Source organism: Brassica napus, chromosome A5 (genome assembly GCF_020379485.1).
Source record: "Brassica napus cultivar Da-Ae chromosome A5, Da-Ae, whole genome shotgun sequence".
NCBI classification, from domain to species: domain Eukaryota; kingdom Viridiplantae; phylum Streptophyta; class Magnoliopsida; order Brassicales; family Brassicaceae; genus Brassica; species Brassica napus.
Window position 1 is genome coordinate 10,901,947 of NC_063438.1, and position 22,388 is coordinate 10,924,334.

The window sequence follows — 22,388 nt, forward strand, 5'->3', positions numbered from 1 at the left end:
CCATCTCCGACTCTCTTGAAACTGCTTGCTCGCTCCAATCTCCTTCGATCGCCTCCCGTTCAACAAGGACTTCTTTTCCATCCATTAGAATTAAATCCAGCGAAGAACTTCAAAAGACCCGAGACAGAACATTGTTGGAACACTAGCCTGAACGGCAGCTCCGACTTTTCTATTCCTGCTTCGAAATCTCTCTAGTATCTTCTAACCCTCTAATCTTGACTTTCATGGATACTTCACTTTCTCATATGCGAAGATTGATTCCAATTCCAAATCAAGAGTTGAGCTTTTCTAATAAAGGGAACATCAATCCTTTGGACAGATGGATTGAAGGTGGAAACAGAAGGAGAAGAGCTTTACACACAACAAAATCGGACAAAACCGAATCAAAATCCGCAACGGAAAATTTTAATTGGACAAAGCCGAAACAGAGGATCTGATCGCATGATCAGAACATTAAAAACCATATTATACACCAAAAAGTCTCCGTTTCTTTCCCTCTGAAAGATGGGTGTGTGGTAAGAGGAAGTGTTTAAGGTGAGTTTGGTCTCGGGTGAAGTAAACAATACTAAAAATGGGTCGAACAGAGGCGTTTATTAGATTTCGAGATGATGTTACAAAGGTGGAGAAAGTAAAAGCAAGCCGGAGCTCGTGAGAGGTTAAACCGGAAAAGTACAAATAGTAGAGAGATGATTGTACGGATGATAAACCCTAATCTCGCCGCTAAGTTTGTATAGCTCAGTGTCGATGCCTTTCTCCTTTGCTTTCCTCTCCTTTTATACTCTGTTCGATTACCTTAACCTAATCTCTTTTTACTGATTGGGCTTTGTCGGTCCTTCGGGCCTGATTATGAGATGCTCGCTTCGAGCCGTTGAGTCGATCAACCTCGCTTCGCTTGCTCTCCGCTTCGACTAACGGCGCTTCCTGGTTAAGTTGAAGCCTCGAGAATCGGCTTCTGCGCCGACGTCGACTCGGTTTGCTGGACTGGGCCTTTTGTTCGATGGGCTTTGTGGATGGGTTAAATCCATCCCCAACAGTAAGTCCCCCCCCAGTTTATTGATGGTCGAGCAATCGATCTTCGATGAATTTGGTGTCTGTAGTTCGGAGAACAAAAGGTTCAATCCGAGCAAGCGACTGATCGTTGAGGAGTCGACCCGTTCAATCGATACTTCTCAATCGAGAGAATGGATTGACGCGTCCGTTTCTCACGCGTTGCGATCGCGAGATAAACGCTTACGGGTCGAGAAGACGGACCGGCGCATCTGTCGATCACGCGCCTAATTGGGTTTAGGCCCACTTAGGCCTTATTAGGCGTAATGATGATGCCTTGATCTCCGCGCTTATCTCTCCCTATAAATAGCTCCCCCCCTCTCCACTTCTTTTCATTTTTCTCCGCAGCGCTAAAGGTACTTTCTCTCTCTACGCTCCTTCTCTCTCTTTATCTTTGTTTTTAGATCTGCGATTATCCGAGATGTCGTCATCTCATCGTTTGACGCGAGAACAAAAGGGAAAGGGGGTGGTATCTGCTCGGGATTCTGACGGTATCCATCACGAAGCGATGATGGATACGGGAAATATGGACTTATCGCAGCGTCTCTTGGTCTCGGAAGCGAGAGAACAGTTCCGGGGTGATGACGACGGTCAGGAAGCGGTTGACACCTCGATTGTTCCGATCAGCTATTATCCCGGGAACATCTTCGCCGAGGAGAGTCCACTGGAGGTTTGGAGAATTCGACCTTCGGTCGTCGACGAACAAGATTGGTCCAACGTCGAGAGGACGAAGTCCACCGTGGAGTCGGTGGAAGCTATCCTCCGAGATCTCAATGCACACGGGGTCTCGTTCATCATTCCAAAGCGGGATCAGAGGCCTTGGTCGCCTCCGAAGGGGTATCAGTGCATCTACGAGTCGTATTTCAGGAACGACACGAAGTTATGGTTCCCAATTCCCCGAATCGTCACGGCTTACGCGTTCCGCAGAGGAGTCGCTTTAAGCCAGTTGATGAACGGTTCTCTCCGGTTGATGGTCGTTTTATCGGTGATCGCGGCTGAGGCAGGGACATCGATGAGTGTGAGGTCGTTTGAAGAATTGACTTCAGTTTCGATTTCCGACGATGGGCTCGTCTCGACGAGGATGCGCCCAAACTATAACGTGGTCACGGGGTATCCGACCAAAACTTCAGACTGGCAGCGCTCGTACTTCTACGTGAAGTCGAACAGATCAGCGTTCGAAGAGCCTCCGAAGTCTGGTTACCGCGTTCTCTGGAATGCAGAGATGGGTACTGCACGCTATCTTATGTAACGATTGTGGCGTGTGCTCGTCTAACGCGTATATGTTTTTTTTTTGTAGTTGGTCACCCGAATCTTGCTACGTACCCCGAGGATTGGAAGGAGAGTGCTCGGATTGTCGCGTTGCAGAAGCAAGATCACTGGGAGGATTTTACTCGGGAGAGAATTCAAAGATCTGTAGAACGGATTGCGAGTCGTAAGTTCTCACTCCCCCTTTATGTTTCCTATCAAGCGAATAACATCTTATTAGGAATTTTCTTTTGCAGAGCATTGGATTTCGGATTCGCTTCCTCTCATCAATCGATCGACTTCGAAGCGGTTATCTCTTTTTACACGAGCCGAGCAAAAGGCAATCAATCAGGCCCGAACAATGAAGCAACTGCCCGATCTTAGCCTTATTGCGGCGGGGAAGATAGGTGCCAAAAAGGGTACTGACGGCTCTGCAGGAGTCGAGATTACGGACGCTGTCCCCGTTACCCCCAAGCGGGCGCCTACTGGTGGTTCTTCTCAGGGAAAGGCCTCGAAGAAGAAGAGAAGCAAGGAGACTCGGAAGGAGTCCAATGAGATAGGTCAAACCGATCCGGATAACCCCTCTAAGAAGGGTAGTAAGAAGAGGAAAGCCGCGGAACCACCTGCGGAAGACGTTCCCAGGAAGAAGAAAACGAAGAAGCAAGATTTCTCCGTGCCCCGACCATCCTCGGTTTGCGAGGAGGAACTCCAAGCTTTGGTCCCTGACGCTACTCCCGAGGTTGGGACCTCGGATGATGATGAAAACGAGACCATCGCTTTGCGTCGGAGAAGACGGGAGGGCCCTCAGCAGAATCGCGGAGCCTTAGTGGGTGATCAGGGCCTCTCGGAGACTCCGAAAGAGTTGCCAGCCTCTGAAAGATCGCGAGTCCCTCTGAGGGGCGACTCTTCGGCTCATATCACGGAAGGTTCTGAGACCCGTGTGTCCGGCCGTCCCAAGGAAACCCCGGAGGATGGGTTCAAGTTCGAGTTCAACCGAGAGCTCCCGCTGGCCTGTTACCCGGAGGATTGCGCTCGTTTGCTACGGCTAGTCAAAGGCGGTCCCGATCTGCTTCCTTCAGTGGGGGACCTCATCTTCAAAGATGAATATGAACATGCTTCTTGCTCGTCGGTAAAGGTAAGTGGTTGCTCGTTTCCTTCTTCTCCGAACCTTAAATTATTTTGGCTAAGTCTTTTTTTGTGTTTTGATCAGAGTCACGGCGACTGGAATGTTCTGGTCGGGAAGTATGACTCAGCCCTTAGGCGGGCTAGAGAGCAGATCCGCGAGAGCGAAGAAGCCAAGAAGAGAGTGGAGAAGGCTCTTCGGGTGTCTTCGCGGGAAAAGACTGAAGCCATTGCTCGGGAGAGGTCTCTCAGGAAAGCGTTTGACGAGACGCGAACATCTGACGCGGCTGAATTGCAGATGTGTAAGGAGGCGATGAACAACCTTGAAGTTGTGGTAGACAAGCAGCGGAAGGAAAAGGTCGATCTAGAGAGAAGGATAGCCGCGGAATCACTTAGGCATTCCGAGGAGATGGCCAGGCTTCGGAAATCTCGTAGGTACGAGGTTACGCACGAGAGGATTCGCGTGTTGATCGCCATGATTGCTAAGGCCGAGAAACGCTTCCATAGGATTTCTCTTCGTGAGGACCAAAGGGACAAGTATGACGATGCTAGATGTCTCTACAGCCAAGCCTTTGGAACAAGGAAATGTCTCGAGCAGATTAAGGCCTCAGGTGTCGAGATCCCGCAGGAAACCATCGATTTCTTCGCTGGGCAAGAGAGGCATTATGAAGAGGAAGCAGAACGCTTGGAAGTAAAGGAAATTCCAGCAGAAGATCTTCGCCTCTCCCCGTTAGTGTTGGAGTCTCGGTTCCTGATCGAAGAGATTTGGCGTCAGCTCGACCCATTTGGGTCGAACATTGGTTTGATCGATTCAGAGGCTGCCATTGCTCTTCGCACTCCCCTCGCCGACCGAGATCCCCGATCTGCAGATCCGACGGAGAAGCCCGCTCAGACGGCCGTATCTTCCAATCAGCACACCGACCAAGGTGTCGACCCGACGGAGCGAACATCAGTGGGACCGGTTGTTCAGAAGGACGGGGCCGTGCCTACCATCGTGCTGACCGATTCCTCTGCGAAGGCATCGAAGAATGCCAGCTCGTCGGCTTCCTCGTCGGAAGACCCGGGGAAGGGAGACGACCTTCCAACTGAGACGCCAGCTGCGAATGTTACTGAGTCAATCCCAACAAAGTTTGGCCGCGTCTCGGGTCCCGGAGAGGGTGACGGCAGTGGCGACAAGGATCCTCCTGTGGTCGACTAATAATCAATGTTGTTTGTTGTAACTTCTTTCGCTCTTTTTTTGTAGCCTTGGTTCCTCGGAATCTATGAACTCAGCATTCTGTAAAAACTTTGAAATTTCTATTAAGTGTTTGTTTTGCTTTGAATCGTAATCCGTTTCTCGTTAAGTCGTTCCTGCTAACCTTGTCTGTAATTAAATAACAAACAAAAACAAGGCGAGGAGTTTTAACGAGTTTCCGAGGAAAAGGTATCTGGATGCTCCGCGGTAATCGAGAGAAATTTGGTCGGCCAACTCATTATTCTTCGATTTGCAATAAGATCCAGAAATTTCGCTCATGAGCCGGTCAATGCCTCGAGCATCGGTGACGCGGGACTCTGTTTTTCCCTTCGTTTGATATCTGATCAGGATATCTTCGATTAAGTGGGATGAGTGCTCGTGCGCCGCTTTCGAATTAAGGGGCTAGCATCATTTGATGGGGCTTTTACTCTCGTCGTTTTACTCGAGAGAGTGAGACGAGATGTATTTTTGTTAGGTTGGGGCTGGACCCCGTAGAGGGGATGCCTACGTACCTCCGAGGAGGATCAAGCCTTTCGTAGTTCGTTTTGGTCCAAGTAAAAGTGGCTTGGTAATCATTTTTACTTGGTAGAGTAGAAGTGACCGTAGGGTGCATCTACTCGGTTCTTTTTTTTTTTTTTTTTTTTTTTGCGAGTAAAACGGTGATGTAGATCATTTTACTCGTTCTGATAGGTTACTCGTTTTACGAGTAAAAACGACGAAGATGCATGGAGTTCCAAGCTCGTGGGACTGCTTCTCCGCGGAAAGTCTCGAGTCGGTATACTCCTGGTTTGACGACTCGAGTGATCTTATACGGTCCTTCCCAATTCGCGCCGAGTTTTCCAGCGTTGGGTTCTTTGGTGTTCTCAAAGACTTTTCTCATAACCAGATCGCCGAGCTCGAGTGGACGCGAGCGGACCTTTTTGTTGTAGTAGCTCTCGATTTGGTTTTGGTAGTTCTGGATTCGAAGTAAGGCTTGGTCGCGCTTCTCCTCTAGTCCGTCGAGGGCATCTAGCAGCATCTCTTGATTGAGCTCAACATGCTGAGGCATCTTGGACCGGCGGAGACTTGTTACATTGACCTCGGCTGGAGCCATTGCCTCCATCCCGTAAGCGAGTGAGAAAGGGGTAGATTTTGTTGCTCCTCGGGGGGTTGTCCGGTGCGACCAGAGCACGCCGTCGAGTTCATCGGCCCAATGTCCTTTTTTGAGGTCAAGGCGCTTCTTGATTCCGTCGATGATGATCTTGTTCGAGGATTCTGCTTGTCCGTTTCCTTGAGGATATCTCGGCGTCGAAGGGCTTAGTCGGATGTTCCACTTGTTGCAGAAATCTTTAAAATTTCCGGCCATAAACTGTGATCCGTTGTCTGTCACGATCTCGTATGGTAGACCGTGGCGACAGATGATGTTCTTCCAGACAAAGCCGCGAACTTCCTTCTCTGTAACCTGCACGAAGGCTTCTGCTTCGATCCATTTGGTGAAGTAGTCGGTTAATACCAGCACGAAGCGACGTTGGCGAGAATTCGGCATTGGTCCGATGATATCCATCCCCCATCGCATAAATGGGTAAGGGGCTGAGGACGTTCGTAGTAGCTCGGTTGGACTATGGATACTCGGAGCGTGTCGTTGGCATTTGTCGCATCGCCGGGCGTATGCTTCGCAGTCGGTATTCATAGTTGGCCAAAAAAATCCTAAGTTCCGAATCTTCAGGGCTAGTGACCGTCCTCCAGAATGGTTTCCACCTGCTCCTTCGTGAGTTTCCGCCATTACTAGCTGCGTTTGCTCGGCAAAAATGCACTTCAGGAGGACCTTGTTAGCCGTTACTCGGTGGAGTTCTTCTTCCATGACGACGTAGTGCGCGCTGCGCCTCTTTAATCGTCTTGCGGCCCATTTATCCGTTGGGAGTGTGCCCGCGGTGAGATATTGGATGAATTCAGTCCTCCAGTCTGGTAGTAGCTGATCTTGGTCTGTCATCTCGGAGTCGTCGTTGGTCTCAGATAAGGGCGTCGTTTCGGGCTCTGTGGTGATGAAGTTAGCTGATTCCGCTGAGATGTCGATGCTTGGTTTCTCGATTCGGTGGATTGGAATGGTCCTTTTGACTTGATCGCGTAGCTTGCTTCCGAGTGCTGCTAGCGCATCCGCACAGACATTTTCTCCACGAGGAACCTTTGTGAGCTCGAAGAATTCGAACTCTTTAGCCAATGCTTGTACGACTCGGAGGTAAGCATCCATTCTATCGTTGCGCGCATCGTAATCACCGCTGAACTGACTGGCGACGAGCTGTGAGTCGCAGTACGCACTGAGTCGCTTAGCCTTGACTGCTTTGGCGAGGCGAAGGCCGGCGATGAGTGACTCATACTCTGCTTCGTTGTTTGATGCTGAGAAACCGAAACTGAACGACTGTCGAATGAGTTCTCCCGATGGGGATTGAAGCTGAACTCCTGCTCCAGAGCCTTTGTTTGTCGAGGAACCGTCGACATGCAGGATCCATGTTGAATCCGAGGTTTCCAAATCTTGAGCGAGTTCCGGAGATAACTCCACGAGGAAATCGACGAGGACTTGAGCCTTAGCGGCGGTTCTACACTTGTAAGTGATGTCGAGCTCTCCGAGTTCGATCGCCCATTTGGTAAGACGGCCAGCTCTGTTCGTGTTTTGCAGGACAGTTCTGAGCGGCTGGTCGGTGAGAACTTCTACCGAATGTGACTGAAAATATGGGCGGAGTTTCCTCGCTGATTCGACGACGGCCAGGGCCATCTTTTCAAGTGTCGGGTACCGGGTTTCTGGTCCGGTCATCCTCCTGCTCATGTAGAAAACAGGTCGTTGTTCTCCTCGGTCCTCCTTGATTAGCACGCTGCTGACTGCGGCGGATGAGACCGCAATGTAGAGAGATAAAACGTTGCCTATGTCTGGCTTTGCCAGGATAGGGGGCGTCGTCAAGTAATGTTTGAGCTGACTAAAAGCCTCCTCACATTTATCGCCCCAAATGAATTTTTTGTTTCCTCGGAGGAGATCGTAGAAAGGGAGACATTTATCGGTTGACCGGGAGATGAAACGATTAAGTGCTGCGATTCGGCCTGTTAGTCGCTGGACTTCTCGGCAGTTTCTCGGACTGGGTAGATCGAGCACAGCTGATATTTGCTTTGGGTTCGCTTCGATTCCTCGCTGCGTCACTATGTAGCCGAGGAATTCTCCGGACGATACACCGAAGGTGCATTTGGCCGGGTTTAGCTTCATCTTGTACGCATTTAGGATGTCGAAACACTCCCGTAAATGTGCCAGGTGGTCGTCTGCTCGGACTGATTTGACGAGCATGTCATCAATGTAGACTTCCATCGTTGTACCGAGCTGTTTGGCGAACATACGATTGACAAGTCGTTGGTAGGTCGCACCAGCATTCTTCAGCCCGAAGGGCATTACTTTGTAGCAGTAAGTTCCTCGATCAGTTATGAACGACGTCTTCTCTCGATCATCAGGATGCATCATGATCTGGTTGTATCCCGAGAAAGCGTCCATAAACGTGAGCATTTCATTGCCGGCAGTTGATTCGACAAGCCTGTCGATGTTTGGAAGCGGATAGCTGTCTTTTGGGCAAGCCTTGTTGAGGTCGGTAAAATCGACGCACATGCGCCACTTGCCGTTTTTCTTCTTGACAACCACCGGGTTAGCGAGCCACTCCGGGTAACGAACTTCTGCTATCGAGCCCGCGCTTAATAAGCGCTCGACTTCCTCAACAACTGCTTTGGATCTTTCGGGACCCAACTTTCGTCTCTTCTGTCGAATGGGCTTGATATTTGGGTCTACGTTTAACTCGTGAGTCGTGATGGATGGGTCGATTCCCTTCATGTCAGTCATCGACCAAGCAAAGGTAGACAAGTTTTTCCTCAGGAAATCCGTGATATCGCGCTGCATCTCGTCCGATAAATAAGCGCCTACTCGTATCACTTTACTTGGATCTGATTCGAAAACTGGGACTTCGAGCACCTCTTCTTTTGGTGGGCAGATCTTGCTTACAGGAGGGGAGATCGAGTTGACTAGCGATTGAGATCGCTGCAGTTTGACCGTGGCAATCAAGAGATCTCGCGCGGCCCGTTGATCTCCTCTCACTGTCTTAACCGTACCATCCATTCCCGGAAATTTGACGCATTGATGGTACGTTGATGCGATCGCTCGCATGGAGTATAACCATGGAGTGCCTAGTATCACGTGGTAGGGAGCCTTGGTGCTGATTACCGAAAACTTGACCATTCGAGCTACTCCCTCAGCTTGTACCGAGAGACGGATAGTTCCCATGATCACTTCAGAGGAGCCGTTAAAGCCGGTGAGAGTCCTAGAAGACGGTTTCACGTCTTTTAGGTCGATTCCCATTTTTACGAGAGTTTCGCGAAAAATGATATCGACCGAGCTGCCGGTATCGATCAGCACTTTGGTGACGTCGTACTTATCGATAGCCAAAACGACGAGAAGAGGGTCGTTATGAGGAAAGTTTACTCCGAGAAGGTCTTCGGTTGAGAAGGAAATTGGAGGATCAGCTGGGGACTTCTGCGGCCAGCGCTGCGAGGTGTCCACCATTCGTCGGTGATCCTTTACCGCTCGTACGGAGTCCCCGCAAGGTGGAGATCCTCCCATGATCACGTTGATCCGTGGCCTGACATTTGATTGCTTCCTGGTGAGAAGAGCTCGGAGGTCTTCGCTTTCTTTCGGCGACCCGGCTTTTTTGTGGTCTAGCTTTGCACGCAGATCACCGACTCGCGCGTTAAGCTGATCTCGTAGATCGACGATAAGATTTCCATCAGGAGTTGCCAGTGAAGGTCCTGGGCTCAGCGAATGCTTAGCTCTTTTAGCGTTGAGCTCGACTCGGAGATCGGAAGATCCGGGAGTCTTGTCATTCGTCGACGTGGTCTTTCGTTTGAGGAGTACGCGTAAGTCCGACGGATCGAGGGCTTCCTCGAGGTCACTCTCTTCGTCTGATGAGGACTCCGGTTGGGCGCGAATAACTTCAATCCTTTGTCTGGCTGCTGGCGGATCTTCGTCAGCTGAGGCGTCACCATCGTCGTCTGGATGTGGGATTTGCTCGGGGACCTTTGGCTTTTGGTCGTCTTGACGCGGTTTTGCTTGATTTTTTCGCTGATTTTTCCTGTCCTTGTTTCCGCTCCAGCTGTTCTCGCTTTTTGGCTTCGGAGGAGGGATCTTGATCTCACCGCTTTCGAGTGAGGAGAGGAATTGCGCAAAAAGTGTTTTGCACTCTGAAGTGTCGTGACCTTTTACTCCGTGGAGTTTGCACGATTTAGTAAGCCCTGGTGGAGTCCGGGAAGATCCCGCTGCCGAATCGACCTGGGCGACCGTGGCTGGCGCCGTTGCTCGGGGGGATTCGCTTGGACGGTCGGTTTCCCGATGAAAGGTGTTCCACTTCTTCCCGTTTTCGTCGACGACGTAAAGGAGACCGTTCTTACGGTTGTTTTTATCGCTTGGGGCATGTTGACGAGGTTCGACGTGAGCTGCGGCGGCGCTTTTAGGCGCTGATTGCTTCGCCGAGTTATGCTTGCTCAAGATGGCTTTGGTGTCCTCTTCCATACGAATGAAGTTATGAGAACGAGCAACGGCATCTTGCAACGACGTGGTGGGGCACCGATAGAGATCTTCTCGGAACCTACAGTCCACAAGGAGATTGTTCCTTAAGGCGTCGACGGCGATGTGGTCTGGAATGTTGATTCTTGACACGACCGACTTAAACCGTTCCATATAGTCACGAAGATTCTGGTCCTTCGTTTGCTTGAGGTTCCAGAGCGTTGAAGCCGTTGCTTCACGTTTGGCGAACATGATGTAAGTCTTGAGAAACGCCGAGGAGAGCTCTTTGAAGCTTCTAATTGAATTCTCTTCGAGTTCCGAGAACCAGGTTAAGGCTTGCTCGTTGAGTGTTTCAATAAAAAGTTGGCAGTATCCCGCATCTCTTTCATCGGGAGCAAGTCTGGCTCTCGCTACCGCAATATTAAAAGCTGTCAAATGCTCGACGGGATCTCCTCCTGGTTTGTATTCCGGGAGACGCAACTTGTCCATCTTTCGGAGTTTAACCTCCGTCAGTTCCTCGGTGAAAGGAGTACGCGAGGTTGATGCGATGACACTGTCGATCTCGGGAACTGCGCTCGTTGCTTGGTGAATTCTCGAACTCATTTGTTGGAAATTTAGTTTAAGTTCAGCGATTTCTCGGACAGTCGATGGGTCTGACGCCGTAGGAAGAGCGTCGGCGACGAGGGTTTCCGCGATTTGAAGAGTAGGATCGACTGGGTTCGTCGTTCGTCCTTCTGCCGGAGTAGGGGGGTTTGTATTGAAGAGGTAACGACGGAGCGGTTGTGAGTCGCCGGCGGAGGTGCTAAGAGCAGCGACAATGGCGGCAAGCTGGTCATTCGTCGTCTTCTGAACTTCTTCTTGATGAGCAAGTCGGGCTATGACTGAACTCATGAACTCCGACGAGAGGATGGGAGGAGGCGGAGGGGGAGTGAGCGCCGGCTCCTCTCCCGAGGTATCTGGGTTCGTACCTCCGGTGGTCATATCGGTCTAGAAACGCTGGGTCTGTTCGGCCCCACGGTGGGCGCCAATTGTTTAAGGTGAGTTTGGTCTCGGGTGAAGTAAACAATACTAAAAATGGGTCGAACAGAGGCGTTTATTAGATTTCGAGATGATGTTACAAAGGTGGAGAAAGTAAAAGCAAGCCGGAGCTCGTGAGAGCTTAAACCGGAAAAGTACAAATAGTAGAGAGATGATTGTACGGATGATAAACCCTAATCTCGCCGCTAAGTTTGTATAGCTCAGTGTCGATATCTAATAAACGCCTCTGTTCGACCCATTTTTAGTATTGTTTACTTCACCCGAGACCAAACTCACCTTAAACAGGAAGGAAGAAACGAGAGAAAATTGTCTCTCTAGGAGAAAAGAGAGAGAACTTGAGCACAGGTTTTTAGCCTCTCTCTGGTGAGGAGGTGATTATATTTTACTTATAGGTGACTGAGTTTTTTTTTTTTTGACGTCAGCTGACTGAGTTTGTGTACACACATGTAAAATTTATTGGTCCTTTTAGCCGTTTCCCTTATGGAGTTTTATAATCCTAGTCTCGTGTTTTCAATGTTTTGAATGCATGCATGGTGCTAGTAGTTATTTGGTTATGTGGTCGGCTGGTCGCCTTGGTCTTTCGTTTATTTAAGCTACTGTTGGAACAATAAAGATTTTTAGTAATTTGGATATTTATCCCACGTAAACGCTCAACCTAACGAAAACAGAATATACTTTGGGCAGATGCACAGGTGCTGATATACAGCGGGCAGCATAACAGGTAGAGGTTCAGACTTTACCATCAATTTCAGGACGATGGTGCTTTACATATGGTTTAAAAAAAAAAAAAAACCTTATTCAGGACAAGGTTGGTATAACACTCTGGAGGGGTTTGATGAACTGATGGGACAAGAACCGTTAGGGAGAGTTTCAACCTCTTCACTCAGAGGTGGATTTTGAAAAGAAAATCACAGTTTAAACTAGGGGTAGGCGTTCGGGTACCCGTTCGGGTACTTCGGATTTTTGGGTATTTCGATATAGAGGTATAGAACCCGTTCGGGTATTTCTATACTTTGGGTCGGATTCGGGTATTTTTAGTTTGAGTTTGGTTATTTCGGATCGGGTTCGGATATTTAGATTTTGAAAAAAAAAATATTTTTCATTTCTCAAATTTCTTGTATTTAAAAATATAACTTTTACTTAATTAATTTTTTATTTTTAATAGATTGAATGGTTAATAGATTTGGACATAACATTTTGAAACTAAAAGAGAATTAATTTGGTCATTGTTTTTAAATTCTGGATGTAGCTTTTTGTAAATTCTTGAAATAAAAAGTTTGCCATATATTTTAAGTGAGTATCAAATCATTTTTCTGTAATTCTATATGTATCATATGAACTTAAAATATGTGTAGTATCAATATAAATATTTTATATAAAACGAGAGATGTAAACTAGAAATATATGGTTAATTATGCATATGTTCGGTTATCTTCAGATATCCATTCGGGTTCGGATATTACTCGTTCAGCTTCGGATATCCAATCTCTTCTAATTCAATACCCGCTTTGCTACTTCGGTTCAGATTCGGTTTGGGTTTTTCGGATCGGATTCAGGTGCGGCTTCAGATATCCGGTAAAGTGTCCATCCCTAGTTTAAACCTTAGAATTGGCACTTATATACACTTGTAAAATTTATTTTCTTTTTCACTAGCATTTCTGATTTTCAAACTAAGAACTATAACATATCGAATGACTTCAAAAATTTATGGTGTGGCAAAATTGTTGATGCATAAAGATAACAAGATAAATCATGATAACATATATAGTTTTTTAAATAATAATGAAATTACTATTAATAATATATTTTGTAATTAAAATATTAAATATTAAAGTTAAGAAAATTTTAGTTTATAAAAACTATATTTTATATAATTTCTATTAGAAATTAAATAACAAAAAAAATTCTTACGGAACAATTTGACATTTGTCATCACGACATTGATTTTGAAAGAAAACTGATAACAAAGCATAAACGATGACATGACTTGAAACTAATTGTGACATGAACATTTACATTTAATGTTAGTCTCTATTGTTGGTAAATTTTTTAGAATATGGTAATAACTCATAAATCATCATTAATATAATAATAAATAATATAATAGTAGAAACAGAACTATAATAATATTTAAAATTTTCAAAATATCATTTAATTATATCCTATTATATAAAAGGAACTAAATCCTAATTTTTTTAAAGGTACCACATGGACAAAATATTATGAACCAACCAAGATGCCATGTCATCCGGTGGGCTTAAGTTAAAAAAAATAAGCTATTTTCAGAGTCCATTCGACCCATCTCGAAGCCCATTCCCGAACCACTCTCTCATAAGCATAATCCCGTGTTCTAAACATCATGTGTTAAATTTTTTAAAAAACTCATATCTTAGAAATAATTTAGAAAATATCTTTACATAAATATTTTTTCTTGAATAATATTTAATCATAATTTTTTGTATCTTTTTAACTTTTATAATAAAAAATATTTTTTTCAGATAGCAACAAAATATAGATAAGAATTATCTTATTTTAAAATTTTTTGATAATTTTATTATATTATTTTAGAATCAATTATTTAATATTAATATAACATATAAATTTTATATGATTAAAATAAAATTCGTTTTTAATTATATATAAAATTCATTAAGAGTATTATTTTAATTAACACATTAGCGAATCAGTTAGAAATTAATAATAAATCAATAACGTATCTAAAAGTCTAAAACCTAATAAAATATGACAAATAAGAAAAACTAACTAAATTTTAATATAAAATAGAAATTTAATATTACTAAAATAAATTTTTTAATATATACATATAATATTAATTAAGGGTATTTTTTAAATTAATAAATTAGTGACTTAGCTAAAAATAAATAATAAATCAATGATTTAACTAAAACCTAATAAAAACATGACAAATAAGCAAATTTACTAAAATTATGGATAATATAAAATATGATTGATTATTTAATACAAAAATTAAAATAAGAGTTTTGCTAAATCAAACATAAGTTTGCCGTATCGGTGTTACAAAAAAAACAATCATTAATAGTGTCGTAGGAATTATGTATTTCCCACTAGCGAATAAAATTGAAGCAGAGTGTTGGAGGATAGCTCAACATATAGACGAGATTATGGAGATTGATATGGGAGTTGAGGTAACTGACACAACTGTTCCTCCGCAAAAAAACGCTTCTGCTAGACATCCTGGATAAATGAAAGAGACATATCTGGACTTCGCTTTGTGTTAATGGATGGTGACTGTCCAATGCTGTTTGGAGCAATGGCTGATATACACGCACCAAATCTCCACTGCAGGCAGAAGCTGAAGGTTTGCTATGGGCAATGCAAGTGATACTGAAGTTTGGACACAGAAAGATGGTCTTTCAATCGACTGTGAACAACTGGTTATACTCATTCAAAAGGAAGAAGATTGGTCTGCGTTGGACTCGGAGCTCGACGAAATACAAGCTCTATCCAAAGAATTTTTTGAACTTTCTATTGCTTATATTCCTAGATCTTTAAAATTCCGTACGAATAGTCTAGCAAAAGGTGTCCGATCATGCGCATCTCGATCAGCTTTTGTAAACCCTTTTGCACCAAGTTGGCTAGCCCCACAAGGTAGCATGAAAGTGCCAAAAAGGAAAATAAAGTTGAAAGTGAACCTAAATATCCCAATGAACAAATTTATCAGAAGTCCATATTTATGTGGATGTCTATATGGGACAAATAATTTTTTTTAGATAATTATAGAATATAGTCACAAAAATCAATCCTAAAATATATAATTTAAAAAAACCATTTAAACAAACTATCAAAATTTTCAGTATTACACCAAATAAGAATATAAAGACCAACTATATTCTCTTCATGTATAATGTGTTGTGGTAAGATTCAAAAAAATTAACTTACTTTACAGTAAGGGAAAATTAGATTTTTAATTCTAAATTTACAGTAAAAACATAACATTTATAAAACTAAAAAATTAATAGTACAAAAATATGAAAAAAAATCAAAATACTATCCGCGCGTAGCGCGGACAAGGACCTAGTACTTATAATTTTATAAAAAAATCTTCAAAAATTTGTGCGATTTTTTTTTAAAATTGCTATTTTCTAACCCCATTAGTTTCTTTTTAATATCTACAAATTTTAGAATTATTATTTAGTTTACATTTGATAATTATATACCTAACCCCATTTGATATGTATAAATTTTATTTAGTATATTTTAACCAAAAGAAATAGATAAAAAATATTTCCAAGATTATAATTTTAAATATATACATATCTATTATTAAATATAAATTTCAATACAAATTTCTTATAACTTTAACATATAATTAAATTAAAATTTAATATTGTAAGCATATAAGAAAATCTAAAAAAATAAAAAAAAATAATTTTAAAAAATAATTTAAATTATACATTTTTATTTCTGATATATTCAAATAGCTTCAAAAGATATTAAAATAAATGAAAATTTTAAAATCATTTCTAGAATCATAATTATCTAAATATATGACTAGATTTTTATAGACAGCAAATACAATCATAACATGACATTTTACGTTGTTTCATAAAAAAAAAATTTCTTGAAAAAATGTTTGTTAACTTTGTAGTTTTTACAAACTCAATAAATTATAAAAAAATAATGTTTTTAATTTTTATGAAGTTTCATTTTTAGAATATACTATTACTGTAATTTGTATTTTCCTCCTTTCTGTGCATTTGGTTTGGTTTGGCTGTAATAAAATGGACGGAGGTCCGTTAGGTTGAATCTACTGTCTTTAACCTAATTTCATTTTCAAAAGCCTCTCGAAATCTGAGAAAAAAACCAACAAGAGAAGCTGGAGCTGGTCTCGCGAAGATCAAACTCGGTGAATTCATCTGTTCCCTCTGTCGATTGTTCAATCAAAACGAGGATTCTTTTCTAGGATTTTGCTATTTTACCTGTTAGGACTTCCGCAGGAAAAAGATCTAGAGATTCTCTAGGAAATGGATGCTTGTTTTGATTTTGCCTTGTGACGTGTGATTTGGTTCTGTGGTTGCAGAACAGGCTTAGCGTTTGATGGGTGCTCCAAAGCAGAAATGGACTCAGGAAGAAGAGTCAGCTCTAAGGTCTGGCGTTATCAAGCATGGACCTGGTAAATGGCGCACCATTCTCAAAGACCCTGACTTTAGTGAAGTCTTGTTCCTGCGTTCCAATGTTGATCTTAAGGTCTGATCCTTCCTTCTCATCCTCTGTTGAAGCCCTTTTTGAATCTGATTTGGATTGGGTTTGTTTCATTGTGTTGAGACAGGACAAATGGAGGAACATGAGTGTCATTGCGAATGGGTGGGGTTCGCGCGAGAAGTCTAGGTTAGCTGTTAAGAGGACGCACTCTCTTCCTAAACAGGAAGCTACCTCACTTGCCAACACTAGCCCATTGCAGAGTGATGAGGAAATGGCAGATGCCACTGGCACTTCTGCACCTAATGTAAGGTCAGAAAATGATCATCTACGTCTGTTTCTCTTGTCTTAGATAGGAAGGAGATGCTTTGTTGCATATCTGTCCAGATGGTATGTCTGAAGTTTATAACATGCATTGTTGTATACATATCAAAACGAAACGGTTTGCCATCACTTTTTGGCTGTGAATTTATAATTTGTTAGATTACATTAATGTGAACTCTGTATGTAAACATTGTTGAAATGTCTTAACTGCATTTAGTGTATGTTATATACTTTTGCATGATTGTCATGATAGCTTGTAAGCTGTTTGCTCCATCTTTTAATGTGAAATTATGATAAGGCTTTAAGTGGTAAAAGTCATACATAATACATTTACGTAGGTGTTTATATCGTTTGGATCTATTGTGTTATATGGTTTGTAACTTATTTATAAATATTGCAGGCTGGATAGCCTTATAATGGAAGCAATATCTACCATAAAAGAGCCTGGTGGCTCTAACAAAACATCAATTGGTACCTACATTGAGGTATTCAGTTTTAGTTCTCACTTCCTTTTTTTTCAATAGACCCTGATGATCCTCTCTGAATTGATATGTTGTCATTGACTGTACCTTTGTTCCTTTTATTTTGGTTGTATAGGAACAATATCACGCTCCTCCAGACTTCAAACGGTTGCTGTCGGCCAAACTAAAGTACTTGACAGCTTGTAGGAAACTTATCAAGGTAAGAGTCTGATAAGTATAGGAGGGCTTATGTGAGGAAGGGAAAGAGTGGAAGTGGTACTGGAGGGAAGGAACAGTTAGATTCAAACTTGGTGGAAGATTCTGAAGTGGAAATGCAGGAGGTGATACAAGCTTCAGTTTCTGAGATGAGAACTCTCTCTCTCAACGCTTATTTGGGAATTGAGTCTCCCAAAACTACAAAGCTACGAGGGATAATAGCGAACACAGAAGTAATAGTTATGCTTGACAGTGGGGCATCCCACAACTTCATTTCACCTGAAGTCGTGAAGAGGCTACAATTGAAAGTTTGTGCTGCTAGTGGCCTCGATGTGTTGTTAGGAAACGGAGTGATTGTTAATGGTTACGGAGTTTGCACTGCACTTCCTTTCCAGCTCTGCTCCACTAACTTCACGTCAGACTTCATTTCTTTGGAGTTGGGATCAGTTGATGTTATCCTAGGTATTCAATGGCTGGAAACTTTAGGCAAGTGTGAGGTGGATTGGAAAGAACAAGTCCTCTCTTTTGTTTACGGTGGGGAGAAAGTGACTTTGGTTGGTGACAGGAGTTTACATTGTCCACGATTGTCCCTTAAATCATTGGATCAGACGAGTTATTCCGGGGTTATTCAGTGTGCTCGCCTGGACATGAGTTCTAGCTTGGCATCAATGAGTCCAGCTATTCCGAGGGAGGTTCAACACTTGCTACAAGATTGGTCTGATGTCTTTGCTTTACCACAGGGTTTACCACCTGTTCGTGGTAATGAACATTCGATCATGTTGGCGCCGGGAGTGAATACGGTTTCAGTTCGGCCTTATAGATATCCACATGCTACTAAAGTTGTTATGGAGAAGATGGTGGCTGATATGTTGGAGGCAGGTATCATTAGACCGAGCAACAGTCCTTTTTCCAGTCCTGTGCTATTAGTGAAGAAGAAAGACAACTCTCATCGTTTCTGTGTGGATTACAGAGCTCTTAACCGTGCAACAATTCCAGATAAATTTCCAATTCCGGTGATAGATCAACTGCTGGATGAGTTACATGGAGCCTCGGTTTTTTCCAAGTTGGATCTTCGTTCTGGATATCACCAGATACGTATGAAGGAGGAGGATGTTGCTAAAACAGCTTTTCGTACTTTGGAGGGTCACTATGAGTTTTTAGTCATGCCTTTTGGTTTGACTAATGCTCCAGCTACTTTTCAGGGATTGATGAATCAACTGTTTAAACCGTTTCTGAGGGAGTTTGTCTTGGTTTTTTTTTGATGACATTTTGGTGTTTAGTAAGACGATGGAGGACCATATAGAGCATCTCAAATTGGTTCTGCAAGTATTCAGGGAACAGAAACTGTTTGCGAATCACAAGAAATGTGTGTTTGGGATGGCTCAGGTTGAGTATTTGGGACACATCATTTCTGCAGAAGGTGTGGCTACGGATAGTTTGAAGACAGAGGCTATGCGTGTGTGGCCTATTCCTACTACGGTTAAACAACTTCGAGGGTTTTTGGGCCTTACTGGTTATTACCGTAAGTTTGTGAGGGATTATGGAATTATTGCTCAACCTTTAACTAATTTGTTGAAGAAAGAGAATTTTTTGTGGCAAACAGAAGCACAGAGGGCCTTTGAAAACTTGAAGACTGCAATGGTGACTGCTCCGGTGTTGGCTCTTCCTGTTTTCGATAAACCTTTCATTATTGAATCTGATGCTTCGGGTTTTGGTGTGGGGGCAGTATTGATGCAAGATAAGAAACCTATAGCTTTCTTCAGTCATGCTTTAACACCAAGAGAGCAGTTGAAACCGGCTTATGAAAGAGAATTAATGGCGGTAGTGATGGCGGTGCAGAAATGGAAACATTACTTGTTGGGGAGGAAATTTGTGGTGCATACAGATCAGAGGAGTTTGAAGTTTCTCTTGGAGCAGAAGGAGGTTAACATGGAGTATCAGAAGTGGTTGGTTAAACTGTTGGGATTTGATTTTGAGATACTGTATAAACCAGGCTGTGAGAATAAGGCAGCGGATGGGTTGTCTCGTTGCTTGGAATCACCTGTTCGAATGACTAGCTCTCAGTTACTGGCATTAACGGTTCCGTCGATCTTACAGCTTCAGGATGTGTACAACGAGATTGAAAAGGATGAGCATATTCAGAACTTACTCCAGAAGTGTATGAAGGGCGAATTGAGTAATACTAACTATCACATTTTGGAGGGTAGATTATGGTATAAACGGAGGTTGATGATACCGAAGGGGTCGAGGTTTATTCCTATCATTTTGAGCGAGTGTCATGATTCTAAAGTGGGAGGACATTCAGGTGTGCTGAAAACACTGAAGAGGGTGCAACAATCTTTCTATTGGGAGGGTATTTACAAACGAGTTCAGCAGTATGTGTCTGAGTGCTCTGTTTGTCAAACTCATAAGAGTTCTACACTGTCACCGGCGGGACTTTTACAACCTCTACCTCTGCCTGATCGTGTGTGGGATGATATAACGCTTGATTTCATTGAAGGGTTGCCTACTTCTCAAGGATTCAACGTTATTCTAGTGGTTGTTGACAGACTTAGTAAGTATGGTCATTTTATGGCATTGAAGCATCCTTTCTCGACAGTGGAGGTGGCTCAGAAGTTTATTGAGGGAGTAGTGCGTCTTCATGGATTTCCCAAGAGTATTGTATCGGATCGTGATCGAATATTTCTCAGCACATTTTGGAAGGAAACATTTCGTTTGGCGGAAACACGGTTGAAATACAGTACTGCTTTTCATCCCCAAACTGATGGTCAGTCAGAGGTATTAAACCGTTGCCTTGAAACATACTTGCGGTGTTTTGTCTCACAGCACCCTCGTACTTGGTATCGCTTCCTGAATTGGGCTGAGCTTTGGTACAATACGTCGTATCACACTTCTTTGAAGACTACTCCGTTTCAAGTATTATATGGTCGAGAGCCTCCTGCTTTGGTGAGATTTGAAGAGGGTTCAACTAAGAATTTTGACTTGGAGGTATCGTTGCGGGAGAGGGATTTGATGTTGAAGGATATTAAGTTGAACTTGGAACGCGCACAAGAGCTAATGAAGAAGTCTGCGGATCGCCATCGCCGTGACGTTGAGTTTGAGGTGGGATCTCAGGTTTATCTGAAACTTAAGCCGTATAGACAACAGTCAGTGCAGCGAAGAGTTTGTCAGAAGCTTGCAGCTAAGTTCTTTGGACCTTTTGCAGTAGTGGCGCGTGTTGGTAAGACGGCTTACAAGCTAGCTTTACCTTCGTCTTCGAAGATTCACCCTGTTTTTCACGTCTCTCAGCTTAAAGCAGTAGTAGGATCAGGCGTGGTGGTGAATCCCTTGCCACCGGCGTGTTTGGAAGAGTTGGACACTCCATTGCAACCATTGGATGTACTGGCAAAGCGTTATGATGAGACTGGTGCATTGGAGCTATTGGTTCAGTGGAGTGAGAGTCCTTCACATGATAATTCTTGGATGCTGTTTGATGAGTTTGTGAAGTTGTTTCCTCTTTATAAGCTTGAGGACAAGCTTGGTTTCAGAGGGGGAAGTATTGATAAGTATAGGAGGGCTTATGTGAGGAAGGGAAAGAGTGGAAGTGGTACTGGAGGGAAGGAACAGTTAGATTCAAACTTGGAGGGAGATTTCGAATTGAGCAACTTGGATGATGACGTGGAAGGCTTGCCGCAAGTGGAGAAGGGAGTAAAGACTCTAGAGTAGTCAGAGTCTTTACTAAAGATTCATTCATATAAATACTTTTAGATGCCGTTGTATTTTCTTTATGCTTGATTTGGATTGTATTCTGTTGACGATATGAGTCACGGAACGATCGTCATGAGATCGTAGACTTTCTGTAATCAAGTACTTACATATTCATAATACAAAGAGAGATTCGAGAGTTTGTTACAGAGTTAGATCTATCCTAAATCTATCAGAGTCAATACAATCATTTGACCGTAGGTATCATGTGTATATATAGTCTTTGTGAATCAACTTGATTCATGGTTGTTAGTAGAAAAGGGACATGCTTCAGTCACCATAACTTGATTTTCTCTTTAACAGGTTAAACGCAAGTATAGGATTCCAAACTCCACTCCTTTGTCTTCCCACAGGAAAAGACAATTGGGGACATCTTCTGGAAAACAGAGAAGTCTCTCTTCGCCTTCCCCTAAAACAGACGGAGATGAAGTCAGTGTTGAGACAAACGCACAGATTGATCCGGAGTTAGCCAGAATGAAGACTATGAACGTACATGAAGCTGCAGCGGTTGCAGCACAGGCAGTTGCAGAGGCAGAAGCTGCCATGGCAGCAGCTGAAGAAGCTGCAAGGGATGCAGAGTTAGCAGAAGCGGAAGCAGAAGTAGCTCAAGCTTTTGCAGAAGAAGCTTTAAAGACACTGAAAGGAAAATACAACAACTGCAAAGTGGTAAAACACACACACACTCCTTTTATAACACAAGTACATGAAATGATTGACAAAGAACATGCTTATTAATGGTTGTATTGAAAATCTTGATTCAACAGATGATCCGTGCCTAAGATGATGGAGAGAGAAGCTAAATGTGTTGAGAGAGAAGTAGTGTTTGTGTGTTTGATGATGTTTTCTCTACTTGGGAACTTTTTTTAGTTGTAAGCAGTAATTGTATGTGTGTCTATTACTTGTTTACTTGTTCATTGCAGTTTTATATAATCCCTTTTCTTTGGATTTGTAAACTTTTGAGTTTTTCAATCAAGTGTGAGGACTTTCCATGTACATATTTGCCTACTGAACTAAAGGCAAGTGTATTATTTATTATATCTAGGGATTTATAGAATTACATATTTTAATACATTTTATTGGTTGTATTGAAAATTTTGATTCAACAGAAGATCTGTGCTTCTGGTGGAGACAGAAGAAGAAGAACAAGCTACATGTCTTGCAGGTGGAGGGAGAGAGAGAGATAAGCGTAGAGTAGTAGTGTTTGTGTGTTGATGAA

At 43.1% G+C, this 22,388-nt stretch overlaps 1 protein-coding gene across 2 annotated transcripts; it reads left to right on the top strand.

The window, feature by feature from the left end:
• Positions 1–15,952: 15,952 nt before the first annotated feature.
• LOC125609563 (telomere repeat-binding factor 1-like) lies at positions 15,953–22,243 on the top strand. 2 transcript variants are annotated; one of them, XM_048781062.1, is made up of 7 exons: positions 15,953–16,134; positions 16,309–16,475; positions 16,558–16,739; positions 17,152–17,236; positions 17,349–17,432; positions 21,476–21,838; positions 21,937–22,243. In XM_048781062.1, the coding sequence occupies exons 2-7, from the start codon at positions 16,326–16,328 to the stop codon at positions 21,949–21,951; spliced, it is 879 nt and encodes a 292-aa protein (XP_048637019.1). In that variant the 5' UTR covers positions 15,953–16,134; positions 16,309–16,325; the 3' UTR covers positions 21,952–22,243. The 2 variants fall into 2 exon arrangements, with proteins under 2 accessions (XP_048637019.1, XP_048637018.1); XM_048781061.1 differs by having other exon boundaries at positions 15,995–16,134; positions 16,314–16,475.
• The last annotated feature ends 145 nt before the right edge of the window (positions 22,244–22,388 follow it).